We start from the raw sequence: 19,545 nt of genomic DNA, 5'->3' as shown, positions 1-19,545 counted from the left end.
TTTCAAGAATTTCAACAAATCCCAAGCAAAATAAATAAGAAGAAACCCACACATGCTATGAAGCTGTGGAAAGCAAAAGATAAGGGAACTTGAAAACAGAACAGCAACAGAATCCAATAAAAATCTTTATAAAAACTTTAGCAAGGAGCCGGCGCCGTGGCTCAACAGGCTAATCCTCCGCCTTGCGGCGCCGGCACACCGGGTTCTAGTCCCGGTCGGGGCACCGGTCCTGTCCCGGTTGCCCCTCTTCCAGGCCAGCTCTCTGCTGTGGCCAGGGAGTGCAGTGGAGGATGGCCCAAGTGCTTGGGTCCTGCACCCCATGGGAGACCAGGAGAAGCACCTGGCTCCTGCCATCGGAACAGCGCGGTGCGCCGGCCGCAGCGCGCCTACCGCGGCGGCCATTGGAGGGTGAACCAACGGCAAAGGAAGACCTTTCTCTCTGTCTCTCTCTCTCTCTCACTGTCCACTCTGCCTGTCAAAAATAAAAAAAAAAAAAAAAAAAAAAACTTTAGCAAAAGTGGTGCAACAGAGCTAAACTTCTAATACCTAAAAATCCTACCAGCAATGGAGGATTCTGTCTTTTATTTTATTTTTAAGATTTATTGATTTGTTCGAAAAGCAGTTACAGAGAGCCAGAGGCGCGGGCTGGGGTTGGGGCGTGAATGTTCCATCCCTGGTTCACTCCCCAAATGGCCGCAATGGCTGGAGCTGGACCAGAGTGAAGCCAGGAGCCAGGAGCTTCTTCTGGGTCTCCCACACGGGTGCAGGGGTCCAAGCACTTGGGCCATCTTCTACTGCTTTTCCAGGCCATAGCAGAGAGCTGGATCAGAAGTGGAGGAGCTAGGACTCGAACTGGCGCCCATATGGGATGCCGGCACTGCAGGTGGTGGCTTTACCCTCTAGGGCACAGCGCCGGCTCCAGGATTCTACTTTTTACAAAAAGTTAGGGAGAATGAGGCAATACCTTCTCCCCAGACAGGGCGTACAGCCCTGCGTTCGCCCCAGCGCGGCGGCCAGCTGCGTGCAGCATTCAGCGGCTGCCATTTCACCATGGCAGACAATGTGCTGGAGGAAAGTGCCAAAACCCTGTGTTCATCGTTACGTGGAAGTTCATTCTCACGGAGGACACGAGTGCCGCAGTGGAGCAGGCTGTATCCGTGGGAGAATCAAAACACGCACAATTCAAAGGGAGGGCCGAGAGACCAGGAATCAGAAACGTCAGCAGTATCAGCCACCCCGGGCACTTAAAGATGTACTCCGGGTGGACTGGGAAGAATTCCCGCCGCCTCCGGCCTCCTAGGCCGGCTGCAGCCCGGGGTGGGGCTCCGAGCAGCTCTGCAGGTGTCCAGGCCCCGCCCAGGCCCCGCCCCCACCCCACAAGGCCCCGCCCCCGCCCAGGTCCCGCCCGCCCATGCTCCGCCCCTCCAGGTCACGCCCACCCCGCCGCCGCACGGAAGCACGGTTGCCTAGCAGCGGCGTGTGTTGCTCCGTAGCCCCGGCGGCGGCGGCGGCGGCGGCGGCGCGCGGGCAATGCCCAAGAAAGCGGTGGTCACCATACGCTACGGGCCCTACAGCGCGGTGGGCCTGGCCGTGGAGCACCGCACCTTCCGCCTGGAGGGCATGCAAGGTGGGTCCCCGCTGCGCGGGCCCGGGGCGCCCAGCCTCCGAGCGTCCGCGCCGGCCAAGCCCACTGCCCAGCCCCCTCTTCCTTCCTCAGCCCCGAGCGGCCGCCTACGACCCAGCGGGTCTCCCCGGACTCTGGTCTGCCAGGGCGACTTCGCATCTTCCGGCTCCCGGGGCTTGGTTTCGGCTAAGAGTGGGAACACATTGGAACGGTGGGGCCCCTGAGCGCTGGCCTGGTTCCCGCGAATTAGAGTCCCAGCACCCGGCTTTAGGAGCTGGGAAACTGAGCATCGCGAATACTCAACCTCACAAATCCAATGGCTGGGCAGTGGCCGTGCTGAGCTTCGGACTGGGTCACTTACTCTTGCAGCAAACCCCTTGGGTGCCTTCCACAAGCTCACCTGTGACCGTCTCAGATTTCCCACCACTTCCCCACCCCGCGACGCCGGCATTCAGCCCGTGATGCTGTCGTGGAGTGCCAGCACAGAGAGAGAGAAGTTGCGGGACCGGGCATGGGGGTGGGGGGTGGGGGTGTGTGTGCTATGTAGAGGCCGCAGGAAGGCTGAGTGACCAACAGTGTGTGTCGCATGCCCACCCAGAAAACCCGCAGGCACTTGTGGGCAGCCTTAGGGAGCAGCCGCACGTGGACGAGGGCGATGGAGCCGAGGCTTAGACGGGCAGGGCCAACCGGACATGTGGGGTCAGGGTCGCCAGAGTCCACAGCTGGACAGTGACACAGTTGGCAGCTGGGCAGTGCTTAGGAGCTGCAGGGACTCTAGCCTGTGGGAACTGTAGCGTGGGCTGTGACCAGCAGAGCTCTGGGGGGTGGGGTGGGGGTGGGCTGCCCAAGTCCCTCACCACAGTGTGCCCAGGATGCCGGACATGGAGCTTTGGTCTCACTTCTCCTTTCTAGTTCCTGGTCTCCCTCTTTTTGGGGCGGACGTATGTACCCCATGCCTGTCCCGCCCACGTATTGGAATGCATTGAAGTAACTCCGGATTTCAGCAGGCTCACGGTTGAAGAAGTGTGTCCGAATTCTCAGATGAGACTTGGGACTTGGGGATGACGTTGGGATGAGTTAAAGGACTTTGGACCGATGGGGATGGAGTGATGTGGTGGTGTTTCTGAGGATGACAGGAGTTTCATGGGGCTGAGGGTAGAGTGCTATGGTCTGAACGTGATTTGGCTCCTGAACTCATTAAGACTTTATCCGCCCCCTGGCCAGCACCGTGGCTCACTAGGCTAATCCTCCACCTGCGGTGCTGGCACCCTAGGGTTCTAGTCCCGGTTGGGGCGCCGGATTCTGTCCCGGTCGCTCTTATTCCTGTCCAGCTCTCTGCTGTGGCCCGGGAGTGCAGTGGAGGATGGCCCAGGTCCTTGGGCCCTGCACCCGCACGGGAGACCAGGAGAAGCACCTGGCTCCTGGCTTCGGATCAGTGTGGCCACAGAGGTCATTGGGGGGGTGAACCAATGGAAAAGGAAGACCTTTCTCTCTATCTCTCTCTCTCACTGTCCGCTCTGCCCGTAAAAAAAAAAAAAAAAAAAAAAAAAAAAGACTTTATCCCCCAAAGTCGTAATCCAATAGAACTTTCTTTCATTTATTCTACTACTTTGGGTAGACAGTTACATTTGCTGTTTTCTCACTGGGCACTGCTTTCACTACATCGCAAAGTTTGTATATGTTGTGGTTTTTTGGTTATTCATCTCAGGGTATTTCCTAATATTCTTTGTGATTTCTCCTTTGATTCCTTGGTTTAACAGCGTGTTGTCTTATTTACATACACAAGTACTTGTGGGTTTTCTGGTTTTCCTTCTTTATTGATTTCTGATTGTGGTTGGGAATGATACTTTGTAAAATTTCATTCTTCTCAAATTTATTAAGATTTGTTTTGTGGCCCAACCTATGATCTATCCTGGAGAAGGTTCCATGTGAGTTTGAGAGTGTGGATTCTGCTGCTGGGTGGGGCAGTTGTGGGAATTGCTTACCGGAAGACAGTAATGAACTTGGCCACATCAACAGACTCTTGCTTGAGTGAAAGATTTCTCTGCAGCGAGAGAAGCTGTGTACAATCATTTTGCCCATGGTTCCTTCAGAACTGGAGTCTGTTTTGCTGCTTGGTCTACTCCGTGTATGGAACATTCTGAGTTCTTGGTTGCCTTGTCAACCATAGTCCAGCCTCCTCCCTAGCAGTAGAGTCCATCTCAAGAAACACACTTTCTTTTCTCGTCTCTACTCATCAGCTCTTCATTGCTACAATGAAAACCCAAAACTAAGGAGACTCCTGGGGTTCACGGTTTTGGAAGTTCGCAGCCAAAGATTTGGCTGGCCCCATGGTTCTGGCTGTCTGGTGGAGAGCAGAGGACGACCATGGTGGAGTGAGGGCAGGGGCTGATCATATGGCTGGCAGGGAGCAGAGAGGCAGGTGGCTAGGCCCAACTCAGGCTTATATAACCAACACTGTCCAGAGAACTCAATTCCAATGGCACGCCCTCAAGGGCCCAAGGACACCTCCCCGGACTCGCCTCCTAAACACCATCATTGGACCAAGTCTCCATGCTCCCAGCACCACCAACTCATGAGTCCTACATGAGTTCAGGAGCCAAATCAAATCAAATAAATCAAATCAAAATAAACATCATCCCTGAGAAGTAACCCTCATCCATTCAGGTTTTATCCTGAGAGAACAGCCATTGCGTCCCACCGCAGGCTCCCCTCTGGTTCTGGTTCTCATCCTGTTTCCACCAATCTGCTGTCACTTCATCCAGGGAAGTCTTGAGCCTCCCCAAGTCATCCATGAGGATTGGGTTCAGCTTCTCTCAATCTCCTGCTACTGTTGCTATCCTCATCACTGCCCCATGGACCACAAACTATGTAACGTTACCCAGAATGGTGACTCCTTCCCGGAGTGTTCTCAGGGACCTTTGCTCAGCTCCGTCAGAGCAGTCGCTCCTCAGGGGTGTGCAGCCCTCTGCTATCTGCTTCTTGAATAACAAGCCGTGTGTTAGAAGACGCGGAAACCTCAATCTCCACGTGCCTCTCCGACAGACTCCGGGTGGCGTTGACAATGAGAAGTAATATTTTGAAAGGATCTGAGCCACAGGTCTCAACCATGGCTTACAGTGCTCAGTGAGCCATGTTGTAAATGGATGCGCTGTCATGCAGGCTTTGTTGTCCCATCTGTGGAGCACAAGCAGGGTAGATTTTGTGTAATCCTTGAGGATCCTAGGACTTGGGCTGGCAAACAGCATTGGCTTCAACGTAAGCCCCTCCCTGACAAGACACCTGGCCTGTCCTTCGCAGCCTGCAGCCTGGCTTCAATTTCTCCTCTCTATGCCTATGAAAGACCTGGATGGCATCTTCCCAAAATACAAGCTGCTTTGTCTACACTGGAAATCTGTTGTAAGCCTAGCCGTCTTCATCTGTGACTTTAGCTGACTTCCGGCTGACTTGCCACACCTACAGTTCTGCCTTGTACTTGTATGTTGTGGAGGTGATGTCCTGTCTTAAACCTCACGAGACAAACTCTGCTGGCATCCACCGTTCTGTAGCTCCCTCACCTCTCCCAGCCTTCAGAGAGTTGAAGAGAGCTAGGGTCTCTCGCTAGATTTTCTGTGTGTGCTTTCCCTTTTCTCTGTGTTCTTTTTTTTTTTTTTTTTTTTTTGACAGGCAGAGTGGACAGTGTGAGAGAGAGACAGAAAGGTCTTCCTTTGCCGTTGGTTCACCCTCCAGTGGCTGCCATGGCTGACGCGCTGCGGCCGGCGCACCGCGCTGATCCGAAGCCAGGAGCAGGTGCTTCTCCTGGTCTCCCATGGGGTGCAGGGCCTCTCTGTGTGCTTTTAGCTATTTTTATTGACACAGGGAGCTCGGTCCGTCTGCTGGCTTATTCCCCAAATGCCACCAATGGCTAGGGCTGGACCATGCCGAAGCCAGAAGCCAGGAACCCAATCCACTTCTCCCTGGTGGGTGGCGGGAGCCTGATTCCTTGAGCCTTCACCATTGCTTCCTTAGATGTCCGTCAGCGGGAAGCTGGAGCCAGGAGCCAGAGCCGAGCGTTGACCTCAGGCACTCTGGTGCACATGGGAGTCTCAGCCAGCTGCCAGCTGCTGCCTGTCCCTAGTTATTTTCTTAGTGGTTAACTAGGGCATTCGCATCCTAAACTTGTGACAACTCGATTTAAACAATACCAACTTAGTTTTCACCAGCTTACAAACATTGTGCTCCTAGACACCTTCAAGTTTACTGGTTCTTTCTTATGCTGTCTCGAAGCTGCTGTGTAACCTCTAGTGAACTTCTCATTTCAAGTATTGTACTTTTCTACTTCATAAATTATCGTTGGTTCCTTTTTAGATTTTCTGTCTTTTTATTGGTGTTCCCATTTTGCTCATACATCATTCTCTTCATCTTTTAGTTTTTCTTTTCTTTTTTTTTTTTTTTTTTTTTTTTTTGACAGGCAGAGTGGACAGTGAGAGAGAGACAGAGAGAAAGGTCTTCCTTTTTGCCATTGATTCACCCTCCAATGGCCGCCGCACTGTGCTGATCCGATGGCAGGAGCCAGGTGCTTCTCCTGGTCTCCCATGGGGTGCAGGGCCCAAGGACTTGGACCATCCTCCACTGCACTCCCTGGCCACAGCAGAGAGCTGGCCTGGAAGAGGGGCAACCGGGACAGGATCGGTGCCCCGACCGGGACTAGAACCCGGTGTGCCGGCGCCACAAGGCGGAGGATTAGCCTAGTGAGCCGCGGCGCCGGCCCATCTTTTAGTTTTTTATCTATGGTTTAATACAGTTGATTTGTGGGGCGGGTATTATGGCATAGTAGGTTAGGCCATATGGGTGCCGGGTTCTAGTCCCAGTTGCTCCTCTTCCAGTCCAGCTCTCTGCTGTGGTTCAGGAGTGCAGTGGAGGATGGCCCAAGTCCTTGGGCCCTGCACCCGCATGGAAGACCAGGAGGAAGCACTTGGCTTCTGGCTTCAGTTCGGCGCAGCACCAGCCATGGCGTCCATGTAGGGGGTGAACCAATGGAAGGAAGACCTTTCTCTCTGTCTCTCTCTCTCTCTCACTGTCTAACTCTGTCAAATAAAATAATATAAAATTAAATTAAAGAGAGAAAAAAGAAAGTAGAGCAGCCAGGTCTCAAACCAGTGCCCGTATAGGATGCTGGCAACGCAGGCGATGGCTTTACCTGCCATGCCACAGTGCCGGCTACTCAATTGTAGTCTTTCGCCCAGGCAGCTGTGGGATTTTCATGTGCCTTTTGATGTTTCTGAGCACTGCCCACAGCTTTTCCACTCTGGGTCAGTGCCAAGCTAGGCAAACAAAGACAGGCTTCTTGTGTCCGTCCTTGGGGAAGGCTGCAACAGCCAAGAGAGAACAGAGAAACCCAGGAACTTGCGAACAAGGTCTGTCCTGCCCGCTCTGGGGCCCAGGACCAGGACCCCGTACTGGGAACACGGGGCGCTGTCTTCACCGTCACGCCGGGCAGGAGGTGCGGCGAGGGCAAGCCCCAGTGCCATCACGCTTGCCTGCTTGCTCTCGATTCGTATTCATTTGGTTGCCGTAGGCCTTTGACTGCTTTCTAGAGTTTGGACAGGGTTCGTTCTGAGAGTTTCCGGTTCTTTGTTGTTGTTTTTTTTTTTCTGTGTTCCGTGGAGGGATGGAAGTCCCCTGTGCCATGTGCAGACACTTTCGTTGTATTCCTTCCTGCTGCTCCAAGTGGCATGATAGGGTGAGTTCAGCCTGAGCAGTTACACACCAGAAATGGCTGTAAAGCAGCATGCGTACGTAAGCATTTGCTACACAACCTACAAGTACTAGGGGAGGAGACTCCCCGGCTCAGCTGCCCACAAATCCTGCCAGCTTCAGCTGCCACATGTCCCCGGCCACGCGTCCCCGATTGCAGCCCAGCTCTGTTGGCAGGGAGATGATGGGAGCAGAGGTGAGGCGTGGGGGGAGAGGGGGTTTGAATTGGTCTCACGTATCGGCTTTGTGGCCAAGGTCAGAACCAAGTTGTTTCACCCCTATGAGCTTTGGTTTACCTGTTGGTAAAGGGGAGTCTTTGCTGATGTGAGATTCTGACGGGCAAGTGCAGGCGAGAGATGTTCATCATGCCTGCACGTGGTGAGGGCTCCAGCGCGCGTCCTTCTGACTCCTGAGGGGACCGTTGGGGGCGGGGCAGCTTGCAGCTTGTGTGGGTCTGGTTGGAGGGTGTGTGTGCTCAGAGTCAGGTCTGTGTCGCCCTTGAAAACAGGGAGCCAGCGAAGGCTCTTTTTTTAATTTTTTTTTTTTTTTGATAGGCAGAGTGGACAGTGAGAGAGAGAGACAGAGAGAAAGGTCTTCCCTTTGCCGTTGGTTCACCCTCCAATGGCCGCCGCGGTAGCGCGCTGCGGCCGGCGCACCGCGCTGATCCGATGGCGGGAGCCAGGTGCCTCTCCTGGTCTCCCATGGGGTGCAGGGCCCAAGCACTTGGGCCATCCTCCACTGCACTCCCTGGCTACAGCAGAGAGCTGGCCTGGAAGAGGGCAACCGGGACAGGATCGGTGCCCCGCCTGGGACTAGAACCCGGTGTGCCAGCACCGCAAGGCGGAGGATTAGCCTAGTGAGCCGCGGCGCCGGCCTCTTTTTAAAATTTTTTTAGAAGATTTTATTTATTTGAGAGGCAGAGTTATAGACAGAGAGAGGGAGAGACAGAGAGAGAGGTCTTCCATCTGCTGGTTCACTCCCCAAATGGCTGCAATGGCCGGAACTGCGTCGATCCGAAGCCAGGAGGCAGAAGCTTCTTCCGAGTCTCCCATGTGGGTGCAGGGGCCCAAGGACTTGGGCCATCTTGTAGTGCTTTCCTAGGCCATAGCAGAGAGCTGGATGGGAAGTGGAGCAGCCAGGGCTCGAACTGGTGCCCATATGGGATGCCGGCACTCAGATGGTGGCTTCACCCACTATGCCCCCAGCGCCGGCCCCCAGCAAAGGCTCTTGAGCTAAGGAATGGTGAGATCAGAGCTGTCCTTGAAGAGACCACTTCTGAAGGAAGAGAGCTGCGGAAGAGGAGTGAGGAGAAATGAATTCCTGAGCAGCATGAAGCCAGTGGTGAGAAATGGCTCCCTGGAGTTTGGGAGGAAGATGAGGGTGAGCGAGAGGGGTCGGGGAAGTGCGAACTCCATGCCAAAGGACTTCCAAGTTCGTCTGTCCGGTTGGACCGTGCACTGTCGCTAGGGTACTGAGTAGGCAGCTCAGACTTGGTGAGCCCCACATCCCCCAACCAGACTCTGTGCACCTGCTGCCCCAGTTCGCAGCAGCTCTGGCCTCCTCGGGCCAAAATCCCTGTGCTCCTCTCTTTCCCTCACCTTCCTCGCTTGTGCCGTCCATATCCCGGCTGCTCTGTCCTCGAAGTGCCTCCAACCTTCAGCCCCCCTCCCCGCTTCTTACGACTGCCGGGCCATGCCGCCCAGTAAGGAGTGGGCACAGAGATCAGAGATCACCCAGAGACTGTAGAAGGCAAGGGAGACGGGGATGTCAGGGCAGAGTGGGCGGCAGGCGCTCAGGTGTTGGGGAGGAGTTTCCTCCAGAGAGAGGAGAATTCCTGGGAGACGGAGGAGGGAGGGTTTCTCACGCATGCGCCGTGGGAGGGTGAGCTGGACAGTAACCTTGGAGGGCAACCCAAAGGCACCCTTACTCAGAGAGTTCGTGGAAAGAACTGAATTAAAAGATACAGAGTTCATTTCAGTGAATAAAAAACCTGAAACCCGTGAATAGTTTTTTTTTTAATATGCATCTTCCATGAATTTAAAGACTCCTGGTATGCCTGAGTTTCACAACTTTTTCAGCAAAATCAACTTACCTGGATTTTTTAAAAAATTTATTTCAAAGGCGGAAAGACAGATAAAGAGAGCTCCCATCTGCCAGCTAGTTCACACCCCCCAAATGCCCGCAGCGGCCTACAGCTGGGACTGAAGCTGGGAGCCGGAAACTCAATCCAGGTCTCCCACGGGGTGGCAGGGACACAGCCCTGGAGCCGTCACTGCTGCCCTGCGCCAGGACTGCGTTTTTAGGAAGCCGGAGTCAGGAGTGAGAGCTGGGTGTTGAACGCCCGTGCGGGACGCGGCTGTCTTACTTAGCTTCTTAGCCATCAGGGTCCCCGTTCTTCCACAGACTTCTCGAATCATAGGTGTTCCGAGGAAGAATGCCAGGGGATTTCCTGCAGCATTCTTGGTGAGAGTGAACAATTGAAAATGACCAGACCAAGGGAGGGTTAGGTAAACCACGGCACACCTGGGACATGAAGTACAATACAGCAGTGAAAAATCACACAGCAGCTCTATGTCCCTTGATGGGGCTGGGCCACTGCGACCCAGCGCAGGGGGCTGGAATGTGGCCTTGAACCCCCTGCAGGATCCCACTTCCACTGCAAAAGACAAAATAGGGAGGGAGGTGAGAGATACAGGGGTTGAAGGCAATGGTGACCTTTCCTATAATTTTTAAGTTTTTTTCTTTTTTAAAGATGAGCCTGCATTACATTTGTAACAATAACATTTTAGGGTTTAAAAGGCTTTGCTGTGGGCTGGCGCTGTGGCTCACTTGGCTAATCCTCCGCCTGCGGCACTGACATCCTAGGTTCTAGTCCCTGTTGGGGCACCGGATTCTGTCCCAGTTGCTCCTCTTCCAGTCCAGCTCTCTGCTGTGGCCCGGGAGGGCAGTGGAGGATGGCCCAAGTGCTTGGGCCCTGCACCTGCATGGGAGACCAGGAGAAGCACCTGGCTCCTGGCTTCGGATCGGCACAGTGTGCTGGCTGTGGTGGCCATTTGGGGGATGAACCAACGAAAAAAGGAAGACCTTTCTCTCTCTCTCTCTCTCTCACTGTCTAACTCTGCCTGTAAAAAAAAAAAAAAAAAAAAAAAAAAAAAAAAGGCTTTTCTGTGTTGTTTTGCCCAGTGAAAAGTATTTCAAAGAAGTAAGAAAGGGCCAGCTCCGCAACTCACTAGGCTAATCCTCTACCTGCGGAGCCAGCACACCAGGTTCTAGTCCCAGTTGGGGCGCCGGATTCTGTTCCAGTTGCTCCTCTTCCAGTCCAGCTCTCTGCTGTGGCCCGGGAGTGCAGTGGAGGATGGCCCAAGTGCTTGGGCCCTGCACCGCATGGGAGACCAGGAGAAGCACCTGGCTCCTGGCTTTGGTCCAGCAGCGATGGCGCTGGTGGATTCTTCCTACTCACTTGGATTGAGTTCTGTGTTCCTGGCCCAGCTCCGGCCACTGCAGGTATTTGGGGAGTGAACCAGTGGATAGGCTCGCTCTCTCTCTCTCTCTCTCTCTCTTTCTCCCTTCCTTCTTCTTCAATAATTTTTAAAGTTTTATTTACCTATTTGAAAGGCAGAGTAACAGAGGGAGAGAGAGAGAGAGAGAGAGAGAGAGAGAGAGACAGAAAGAGAGAGGTATCCTCCATCCATTGGTTCACTCCCCAAATGGTCTGGGCCAGGCCATGGCAGGAGCCAGGAGCTCCATCCAGGTCTCCCATGTGGGGAGCAGGGGCCCCTGGACTTGGGCCATCTTCAGCTGCCTCCCCAGACACATTAGCAGGGAACTGAATTGGAAGCGTTGTCGTGTGGGATGCCTGCACTGGAAGTGACAGCTTCATTGCCTGTGCCACAAGGCCAGCCCGAGTCAACTTTTAAAAAGGAGTGGTGGGCCCGGGAAGCAAGGAGGGAGGGCAGCCGGCGCGGGCTGCTGTGCCCACAGTGGGGACGAGGAAGGAGTGTTTTGAACAGCCCCAGGGGAGTGTTTTTGTGGTTGAAGGAGATTGAGGATTGAAGATGTCAGCAGGCGGTTGATTTGTACCATGAGCTCTGTGTATCCACGAGCGAGCATCCATCTAATACTGGCAGCCAGTGCTTACCGAGGGCCTGTGCGAGGGCCAGGGCGTCCGCAGCAGCAAAGCCGGCAGCTTTTGCTCCCCAGCCCGTCTTGTCCTCTCCCCCACCCCCTGAAGTCCCAACCCTAGGAGGTCAGGGTTGTGGCGCAAGAGAGCTAAGCGGCTCCTGCAACGCCAGCACCCCATACCTGAGCACAGGTTCATGTCCAGGCCACTCCACGTCCAATCCAGCTCCCTGCTACTGCACCTGGGAGGGCAGCAGAAGATGGCCCAAGTGCTTGAACCCCTGCACCCACATGGGAGACCTGGATGGAGCTCCAGGCTCCCGGCTCTGGCCTGGCCCAGTCCTGGCCGTTGCAGCCATTTAGGAGAATGAACCAGCAGACAGAAGATGTCTTTCTCTGTCTCTCTCATTCCCTGTCTCTGTCATGGTGTCTTTCAAATAAATACAAATAAATCCTAAAAGAAGACCCCGAACCAGCATCAGGGTAAGCAGGGAGTAGTGTGCTGACAGGCTATTCTCTATATCCATGTGCATCCGGTGTATTTCTGGAAAAACCATGGCACACTGATCATTTTCCAGAGCTCTGCTGGCTTTGGAAATGCACCTGGTCTTTTCTGAACTTGCCTTAAGCAACCTGAAAATCCGCGCGCTTTCTTTATTACCCATGAATTACAATAGCTTAGTAAAACACACACACAGACACACACACACACACCCCTCAGCAGTGATGGCATGAAACTAAGGCTTAGCAAAAAAAAAACTCCAGGTAATTTTCCTGGCCATCATTCCTGGCAGCTGCTCCTTGCCTGCTGTATTCTTAGGTCTGCCAATGACGCACTGCAAGGGATTGGAAGGGATCGAAGGAGACCCTGAAAATGCAGAATCCACCCAGTGCACCACCGTCCATCCCAGGCCATGCAAGTTGTACTTGGTAACAACAGTCCGTGCTGGGTGGACGAAGGATGGGGGTGCTGCCGTCCACCCTGCAGCACTGCAGTCACCCGCAGACGGCCTGCGGCTCGGCCCACACCGACAGGAAGGGGCATTCCCTGTGTCCTTGGTTTAGCCAGATCCCCCTTGAAGAATGAGGTGCCACTTCAAAGAGGCAGGCGTTCCGTGGGTGGCCTTCCAGCTCCTGGCTGATTGATGCTGGAGCTCAGCCCTGCCTTCGCACAGACTTTGTCTCAGGAAGGAGATCTGCCTGACCTTTCTTTGACTAGACAGCGCTGCAGCAGCTCCCAGGGACAAATGGGCCCTCCACGGAGAGGGGTGGCATTTGGAGGAGCGGCAGGAGTTCCGGGACCTCCCAGGGTCCGCTCCCTGGAGCTGGCAGTGGCCGCGGAAGGGCAGGGCCTGGATGTCCGGAGGCTGAGGATCCGTGCAGGCTCTGGAGTTGGTTTTCTCCTTTAATAAACGTGAGACCCGAGGCCCGGCAGTGTGCACGGCGCCCAGCACATTCTGAGTTTGTTTAGTCAGTAAGCCCGTGTAAGCGCCAGGGACCTGGTGGGGTTGGTGGCAGTGAGGACCACATGCCTGGTGACCCTCTAAAAGGCAGAGTGGGGAAGGGTGGCCTCGTAACAGAATTCCCCCCGTTGGGCTACACTTGCTTGCATGCAAACTGGAGCACCCCAACACCATAGGATTGGTGGATCAAATCCTGGTTTTATTTTTTCATTTAGTTTTAAAGATTTATTTATTTGAAAGGCAGAGTGTCAGGGAGATGGAGGGAGAGACAGAGAGAGAGAGAGAGAGAGAGAGAGACATTCCATCTGCTGGTTCACTCCCCAAATGGCCACAACGGACAGAGCTGGGTCAAGCCAAAGCCAGGAGCCTGGAACTCCATCCGGGTCTCCCGTGTAGGCAGGGGTCTAAGCACTGTGGCCATCTTCTGCTGCTTTCCCAGGCTCATTATCTGGAAGCTGGATGGGAAGTGGAGCAGCCAGGCCTCGAATCAGGGTTCTGATATGGGGTGCCGGCGACGAAATGGCAGTTTACCCCCTCTGCACCACAAACACCAGCCGTCAAATCCATGTCGTTTAACGCTGTCCTGGGGCAGGCGGTGAAGATGCCCGCGTCCCACATCGCGGTGCCTGGGTTGGATCTCTGAGTGCAGGTCCTGGTTCCAGCTTCCTGCTCACGTGCACCCTGGGAGACAGCAGGCAGTGGCCCAGAGCGGTTGGGTCCTGCCACCCATGTGGGAAACCTGCATTGCATCCTTGGCTTCAAGCTTTAGCCAGCCCATTGGCAGGTATTTGGGGAATGAACTAGCAGATGCGCTCTCTCTCTCTCTCTCTCTCTCTCTCTGTGTGTGTGTGTGTATCTCTCTTTCTGTGCCTACCTCTCCAATAAATTAAAAAAAATTTTCAAGAGTGACAGTGCCCTCATAAAACCCACTCCAAGCCTAGATTCCACGCGTGGCTTGGTCAGACAAGCAGGCTGTACAGCGCTTGCCTCCCGGGGTTCTGCAGGGCCTTGCTCACCACCAGGGGAAGTCCCTATGCCCTCATTCCCTCCAGAACATTCCCCTGGGACCTTCAAGAGTTGGCACTGGGTGTCTCCAGGGGAGTGGCGGTGGCGCCTGGCCCCCCAAGGCGGGAGTGTACGATAGGCATGGAGAAGCTGTTTTGTCCCTACTTTCTTGCTGTCAGATTGAAGTCCATCGCCAGGAATATCTCCAGTCGATGTGAAGACCAGAGCCCTGGGGGCCAGGGTGTACCTCCCCGCACTGGCTACTGCCCTGCACCCTGAGAGAGCATTGCTGGGGGGAGCACGTGAGCCCCAGCATCTCTGTGATAGAGCGCCTTCCGCCTCCTTAGAGTGGATCAAGCCATTGTCCCAGCGGACTGCCTTCCCCAGAGACATTCAAGACACTTAATTCAATAGCATAAATAACCCGAGAAAAAGCTGAAGGCGTTCTCTAGAGTGCAGAGGGAGGCATGAGCTGCGAGGCCCTCCCCGGGGGCCCGCACTCCGCTGTCCGCCTGATGGAGCCTGGCCGAGTCTCTCTGAAGCTTCCTTCCAGAAGTGAAATTAAAATCACACCATTAAAATGCTCGCAGTTGGGGCTGACGCGCCCGATCCGACTGAAGAATGAAGTGGACACGCCAGCGCCTTGCAACAGCAATTGTCTCTGTAATTAGGTGCAATTAGCTGACATCACTTGTCTGCCTTTCTCCACGGAAGGCTGATTGAAATGCTCATTAAAAAAAAAAAAAAAAAAAAAGCATGCCCCCCCCCCCCACTTCTGACTTATTTTTCCCAGTTTTGGCTGTTGATGGAAACTCTCGGGCTCTGTTAAAAGGTGCCTCTGGGGTTTAATCAGGGCACATGCGAGCCACCTGGGGCTGGGGACACGCACCCGGCCACTTGTCTCCCATCCAAGTACTAACCAGACCCGACCCTGCTTAGCTTCCAAGATCAGAGGAGATCGGGCACATTCAGGGTGGTATGGCCGTAGACGTGCCCGGCCACGTGTAAGGAGTCGTGGGAAGTGTTCCGAAGCAGAACGTGTGTATCCCTGGCCGGCGCCGTGGCTTAACAGGCTAATCCTCCGCCTTGCAGCGCCGGCACACTGGGTTTTAGTCCCGGTTGGGGCGCCAGATTCTATCCCTGTTGCCCTTCTTCAGGCCAGCTCTCTGCTATGGCCCGGGAAGGCAGTGGAGGATGGCCCAAGTGCTTGGGCCCTGCACCCGCATGGGAGACCAGGAGAAGCACCTGGCTCCTGGCTTCAGATCAGCGAGATGCACCAGCCGCAGAGGCCATTGGAGGATGAACCAACGGCAAAGAGGAAGACCTTTCTCTCTGTCTCTCTCTCTCTCACTATGCACTCTGCCTGTCAAAAAAAAGAAAAAAAAGAATGTGTGTATCCCAGAGCAGTGATTTGCCTTCATCATTACTTAGTGAGCAGACACTGGTATGGCCCCAAGAGGCTGCCAGAGTTCTCACAGGTTAGAGGTGACTGCTTGTATGTTTTATTTTATTTCTTTGAAAGGCGGAGTGACAGAGAGAGCGACACAGAGACAGAGAGAGAGAGATTTTCCATCCTCTGGTTCACTCCCCAAATAGCCACAACAGCCGGGACTGCACCAGGCCACACTCGGGAGCCAGGAACTCCATCCAGGTTCCAAGCCATTGGGCCATCTGCTGCTGCTCTCCCAGGCACATTAGCAGGGAGCAGGATCCGAAGTGGAGAAGGCGGGACTCAAACCAGCACTCAGGTATGGGATGCCAACATCACACGCCGGCCCCAGTGACTGCTTTTAGAGCATGATTGCTTACCAACATCTTCAGAGACGGAGTATGCTGAAAAAAACGGCTGCTGGGTCTGGCGCTGTGGCGTAGTGGGCTAAAGCCTTTGCCTGCGGCACCGGCATCCCATATGGATGCTGGTTCGAATCCCGGCTGCTCCTCTTCTGATCCAGCTTTGCTATAGCTTAGGAAAGCAGTGGAAGATGGCCCAAGTGCTTAGACCCCTGCATCCAAGTTGGAGATCTGGATGAAGCTCCTGGCTTTGGCCTGGCCCAGCCCTGGCCATTGTAGCCATCTGGAGAGTAAACCAGAGGATGGAAGATTCTCTCTCTCTCTCTCTCTCTCCCCCCTCCCTCCCTCCCTCTTTCTGTAACTCTTGACTTTCCAACAAGTAAGTTAAAATTTAAAATAATAACAAATAAATAAAGTTCAAAGAAGCCAGTATTTGGCACAATACTTAAGACACTCCTGTGGGGTATCCACAACCCATAGCAGAGTGCCTGGTTCAAGTCCAGCTACTCCACTTCCGGTCCACAGCTTTCTGCTACCGCACATTCTGGGAGGCAGCGGATGCTGGCTCAGGCGCTTGGGGCCTGCCAGCTGCGAGGGAAACCAGAATGAGTTCCAAACTCCTGCCTTCGGTCTGGCCCGGCCCTCACTGTGGCAGGCATTTGGGAACTGAACCAGTTAGCCAGAAGGTCTTTCTCTGTCTCTCTGCCTTCCAAATAAAATGAAAATGAATAAAATATTCATAATTTTTAAAAAAATTTCTGAATAAAATTTTACGAACTTGGCCATCCTTTTATTATTGGACGTGTAAATCAGTCACAGTATTTTGCTATTATAGTAATACAAATATTGTGATATATTGTCACAAAAACCTACCAGCAGCAGCTTTGATTTTTTTCTTTTCCTCAGAAAGTGTTCTTTGCATTGCATTTTCCTGGGTCAAAGGTTGGCATCGTTTTTGGAGACTTTTGGTTTGCACTGGCTAAGTACTCTGCCAAAAATCGACAGACGGGTATTTCCACCAGTGAGGTCAGAGGTCACCCAGCCCCCCCCCCCCCCCAGCCTTCTCCATCACTGAGATCCGTCTCTGGGACTAACCCTCGGGAAAGCCCGGGCACCCTCTCCTGCAGGAAGCTCGTTGTGAAACAGATCAGCTGGGTCTGCCGCCAACCTGCAGCCACCCCCTGCATTGCCCAGGCTTCCGCCCGTGCGTCCAGCAGAGGTGAGGGCTCACGGGGGCCGTCCGGGACGAAGAGCCAGCCACAGCAGCTAAGTTACAGCCCTGAGCAACTGGAGAGCAGCCAGCTGCTGCCATCGGAGTGGACTTGAGCCATCAGGCTGACCTGGAGTCAGCGCCCGCCCCTCCCCCACCCCCGCCCCGCCCCACCCGCCTCCCTCCCTTGTTTGCAGCTGTGTTGAAGAAGGACGGGCATGAGGTCGCCCTGGAGAAGATAGAAGACTGGGACGTGGTGGAGCTGCTGGTGAACGGGGACGTTGTCTTCCACTGCAACATTAAGGACCTGGAATTCGGTAAGCCCCGCCGGAACCAGTCCCTCGCTGTCTGCTTGAAATGGTGGCTGAGTGGGGTCTGGATTCACACCGGGTTTCTTCCGGGACTTTGAATGCACACCCAAAGCCCCGTACTGGGTCAGCGGCACAGAAAGGAGGGCCCCTAACCACACGCGGTGAAATGCCGGACCCGCGGGAACCGAGCAGAAAGGGAAGGAAGTGGAGCCCTGGACTTGAAATGATAGGGTGGGATTTAAGGAGAGCAGCATGAAGGGCCTGGTGTTTGAATAATGTGCGATTTAATGCTCTGCTCCCAAAGTTATTTTGTGTTCCGTTTGATTATCCTGTCTCCACCTGCAAAGACAATTATGCCCGCAGCGCGTGGCATTCTCAGCTCCGTTCTAGGAGTGTTTCACCCCTGGAGAGATTCTGGCCTGGCAGGCTGGCACCCTGCAGCCTTGCTGTGCTCGGAGTAAGAGCTTCTGTGTCCCACCCACTCCGCTAAAGACCCGTTAACACTTTACACGCTGGTGGCCTCTGAAAACGCACTCCTCGTGGAAGCCGCTGCCTAATTCATCATCCGACTGTGTGTAAAGCTGGCCAGAGAACATTGTCTGTTTCCCCAGGAGGCGACGGTAAACTCGACCCGCTGTGCGAAGAGGCGAGGGTAGCCGTGCTGAATGCCTACTGAGTTCTTGGAGCTGCACCTGCAGGCGGCGTGGTGGGGCCGGGCCACCAGGCTCTGCCAAGCCGAACAAAGCGACACCAGCCCGTCCTTTGGCCCGAGCAGCATCAGGTTTCTCACCTGCTGCAGAGGGACCTGCGAAAATAATAAAACCACATCCTGGGCGGCAGCTCTCAATCACGACCCGTAGGGAGAGCCTCCGATATCGGGTACACGATGAGCTGAAAGAAATAATAAATGCAATCTAATAACAGCGCCATCCCTTCCTAATAACGCATCATTGCCAGAAGCACCTTCGACTCCACTCCGTAGTAAGTGGAGAGCTAGGAACAGGAGAAATTAAAGAGAGGTTGGGGGCGCAGCTGGGAATAGAGGCCTTTGGAATCTGAACCGAACGTGGACGTCTGTATTTGGAAATCCGGCCGTTCCTGCAGACTTGTGTCTTGCTCCTGGTGCTATAAGAACCTAAAGTTGCTCATATAAAGGTATCAGAGGGGCAGGCATTTGGCAGAGCTGCCCAAGACACCCACATCCCATAGCGGAGTGCCTAGGTTCGAGTCCCAGCTCACATCCTGATTCCAGCTGCCTGCCTATGTGCACCCTGGGAGACAGGGGTGATGGCTCCAGTAATTGAGTCCCTGACACCCACATGGGAGACCTGGATGGAGGCTCCTGGCTCCTGGCTCCTGCCTGGCCCAGCTCCAGCCATTGCAGGCATTTGGGGAGTGTGAACCACTGAATGGGCTGTCTCTGTCTCTCTCTCCTTGTCACTTTGCCTTTCAAATAAATAATTTACAAAAAAAAAAAAATAGCTCAGACTGAATCTTCATTTATCCTCATTTAAAACAAGAAGACTGGGGTGGGTGTTGTTAAACTGCTAGGGTCATCCACATTGCATATCGTTGGAGTCTCAGCCGCTCTGCTCCTGATCCAGCTTCCTGCTAATGTACCCTGCGAGGCAGCTGGTGATGGCCCAGTACTTGGGTTCCTGTGACCCATAAGGGAAACCTGAATGGAGTTCTGGGCTCTTGGCTTCAGTCTGGTCCAGCCCTGGCTGTTAGGGGCATTTGGGGAATGAATTGATGGATGGAAGATCTCTCTCTGTCTCTCTCTCTCTTGCTTTTCATTACTGTGCTTTTCAAGTGGGTGAAAATAAATAAACATCTACAAGTAAGGCAAGATAGTCTGCCTCCTGTGGCATTTGCCGGTCCAACGGGCTGTGTTCTGAGGAAAGCTTGAAGGAATCATGGGTAGAAGTAAGAGGAGCAGGACGCAGCCCCAGATAGTGAAAGAGGGGTTTTGCTACCCGCACTTGGGCCATCTTCCACTGCTTTCCCAGGCCACAGCAGAGTGTTGGATCAGAAGTGGAGCAGCCGGGACTGGAACCGGCACCCTTATGGGATGCCAGCACTGCAGGCAACGGCTTTACCTGCTACATCACAGCGCCGATCCCTCGCACCTGATGCTTGATGGGCGTGAGAAGGGCTCCTGGGAGATGCCTGTGCCTGGGGCTCTGTGTTCCTGTCTCATGCAGAGGTGAATGATAGCTGCACCTGTGTTACTGGGCAAAGGCACAGGTGACCAGGGTTACCCCTGGGTGAGAGGATGGGAGAGGG

The 19,545-nt window shown here is 54.2% G+C and overlaps 1 protein-coding gene across 1 annotated transcript; it reads left to right on the top strand.

The window, feature by feature from the left end:
• The first annotated feature begins 1,530 nt into the window (after positions 1-1,530).
• Positions 1,531-17,935, top strand: C17H10orf53 (chromosome 17 C10orf53 homolog). The gene is made up of 3 exons (XM_062213876.1): positions 1,531-1,627; positions 17,146-17,265; positions 17,871-17,935. Exons 1-3 carry the CDS (start codon positions 1,531-1,533, stop codon positions 17,933-17,935), a joined length of 282 nt encoding a protein of 93 aa, XP_062069860.1.
• Positions 17,936-19,545: the final 1,610 nt, after the last annotated feature.

This window comes from Lepus europaeus, chromosome 17 (genome assembly GCF_033115175.1).
Source record: "Lepus europaeus isolate LE1 chromosome 17, mLepTim1.pri, whole genome shotgun sequence".
Taxonomy (NCBI): domain Eukaryota; kingdom Metazoa; phylum Chordata; class Mammalia; order Lagomorpha; family Leporidae; genus Lepus; species Lepus europaeus.
This window is presented reverse-complemented; position numbering and strand designations above follow the sequence as displayed.

What these genes read in the sequence shown, in the direction of transcription:
- C17H10orf53 (XM_062213876.1), top strand. Translation starts at nt 1,531, where the DNA reads ATGCCCAAGAAAGCGGTGGTCACCATACGCTACGGGCCCTACAGCGCG. An exon ending in CCGCCTGGAGGGCATGCAAG is followed by an intron (nt 1,628 to 17,145) that starts GTGGGTCCCCGC and finishes CCTTGTTTGCAG; the next exon opens with CTGTGTTGAAGAAGGACGGG. An exon ending in CATTAAGGACCTGGAATTCG is followed by an intron (nt 17,266 to 17,870) that starts GTAAGCCCCGCC and finishes CTGTTTCCCCAG; the next exon opens with GAGGCGACGGTAAACTCGAC.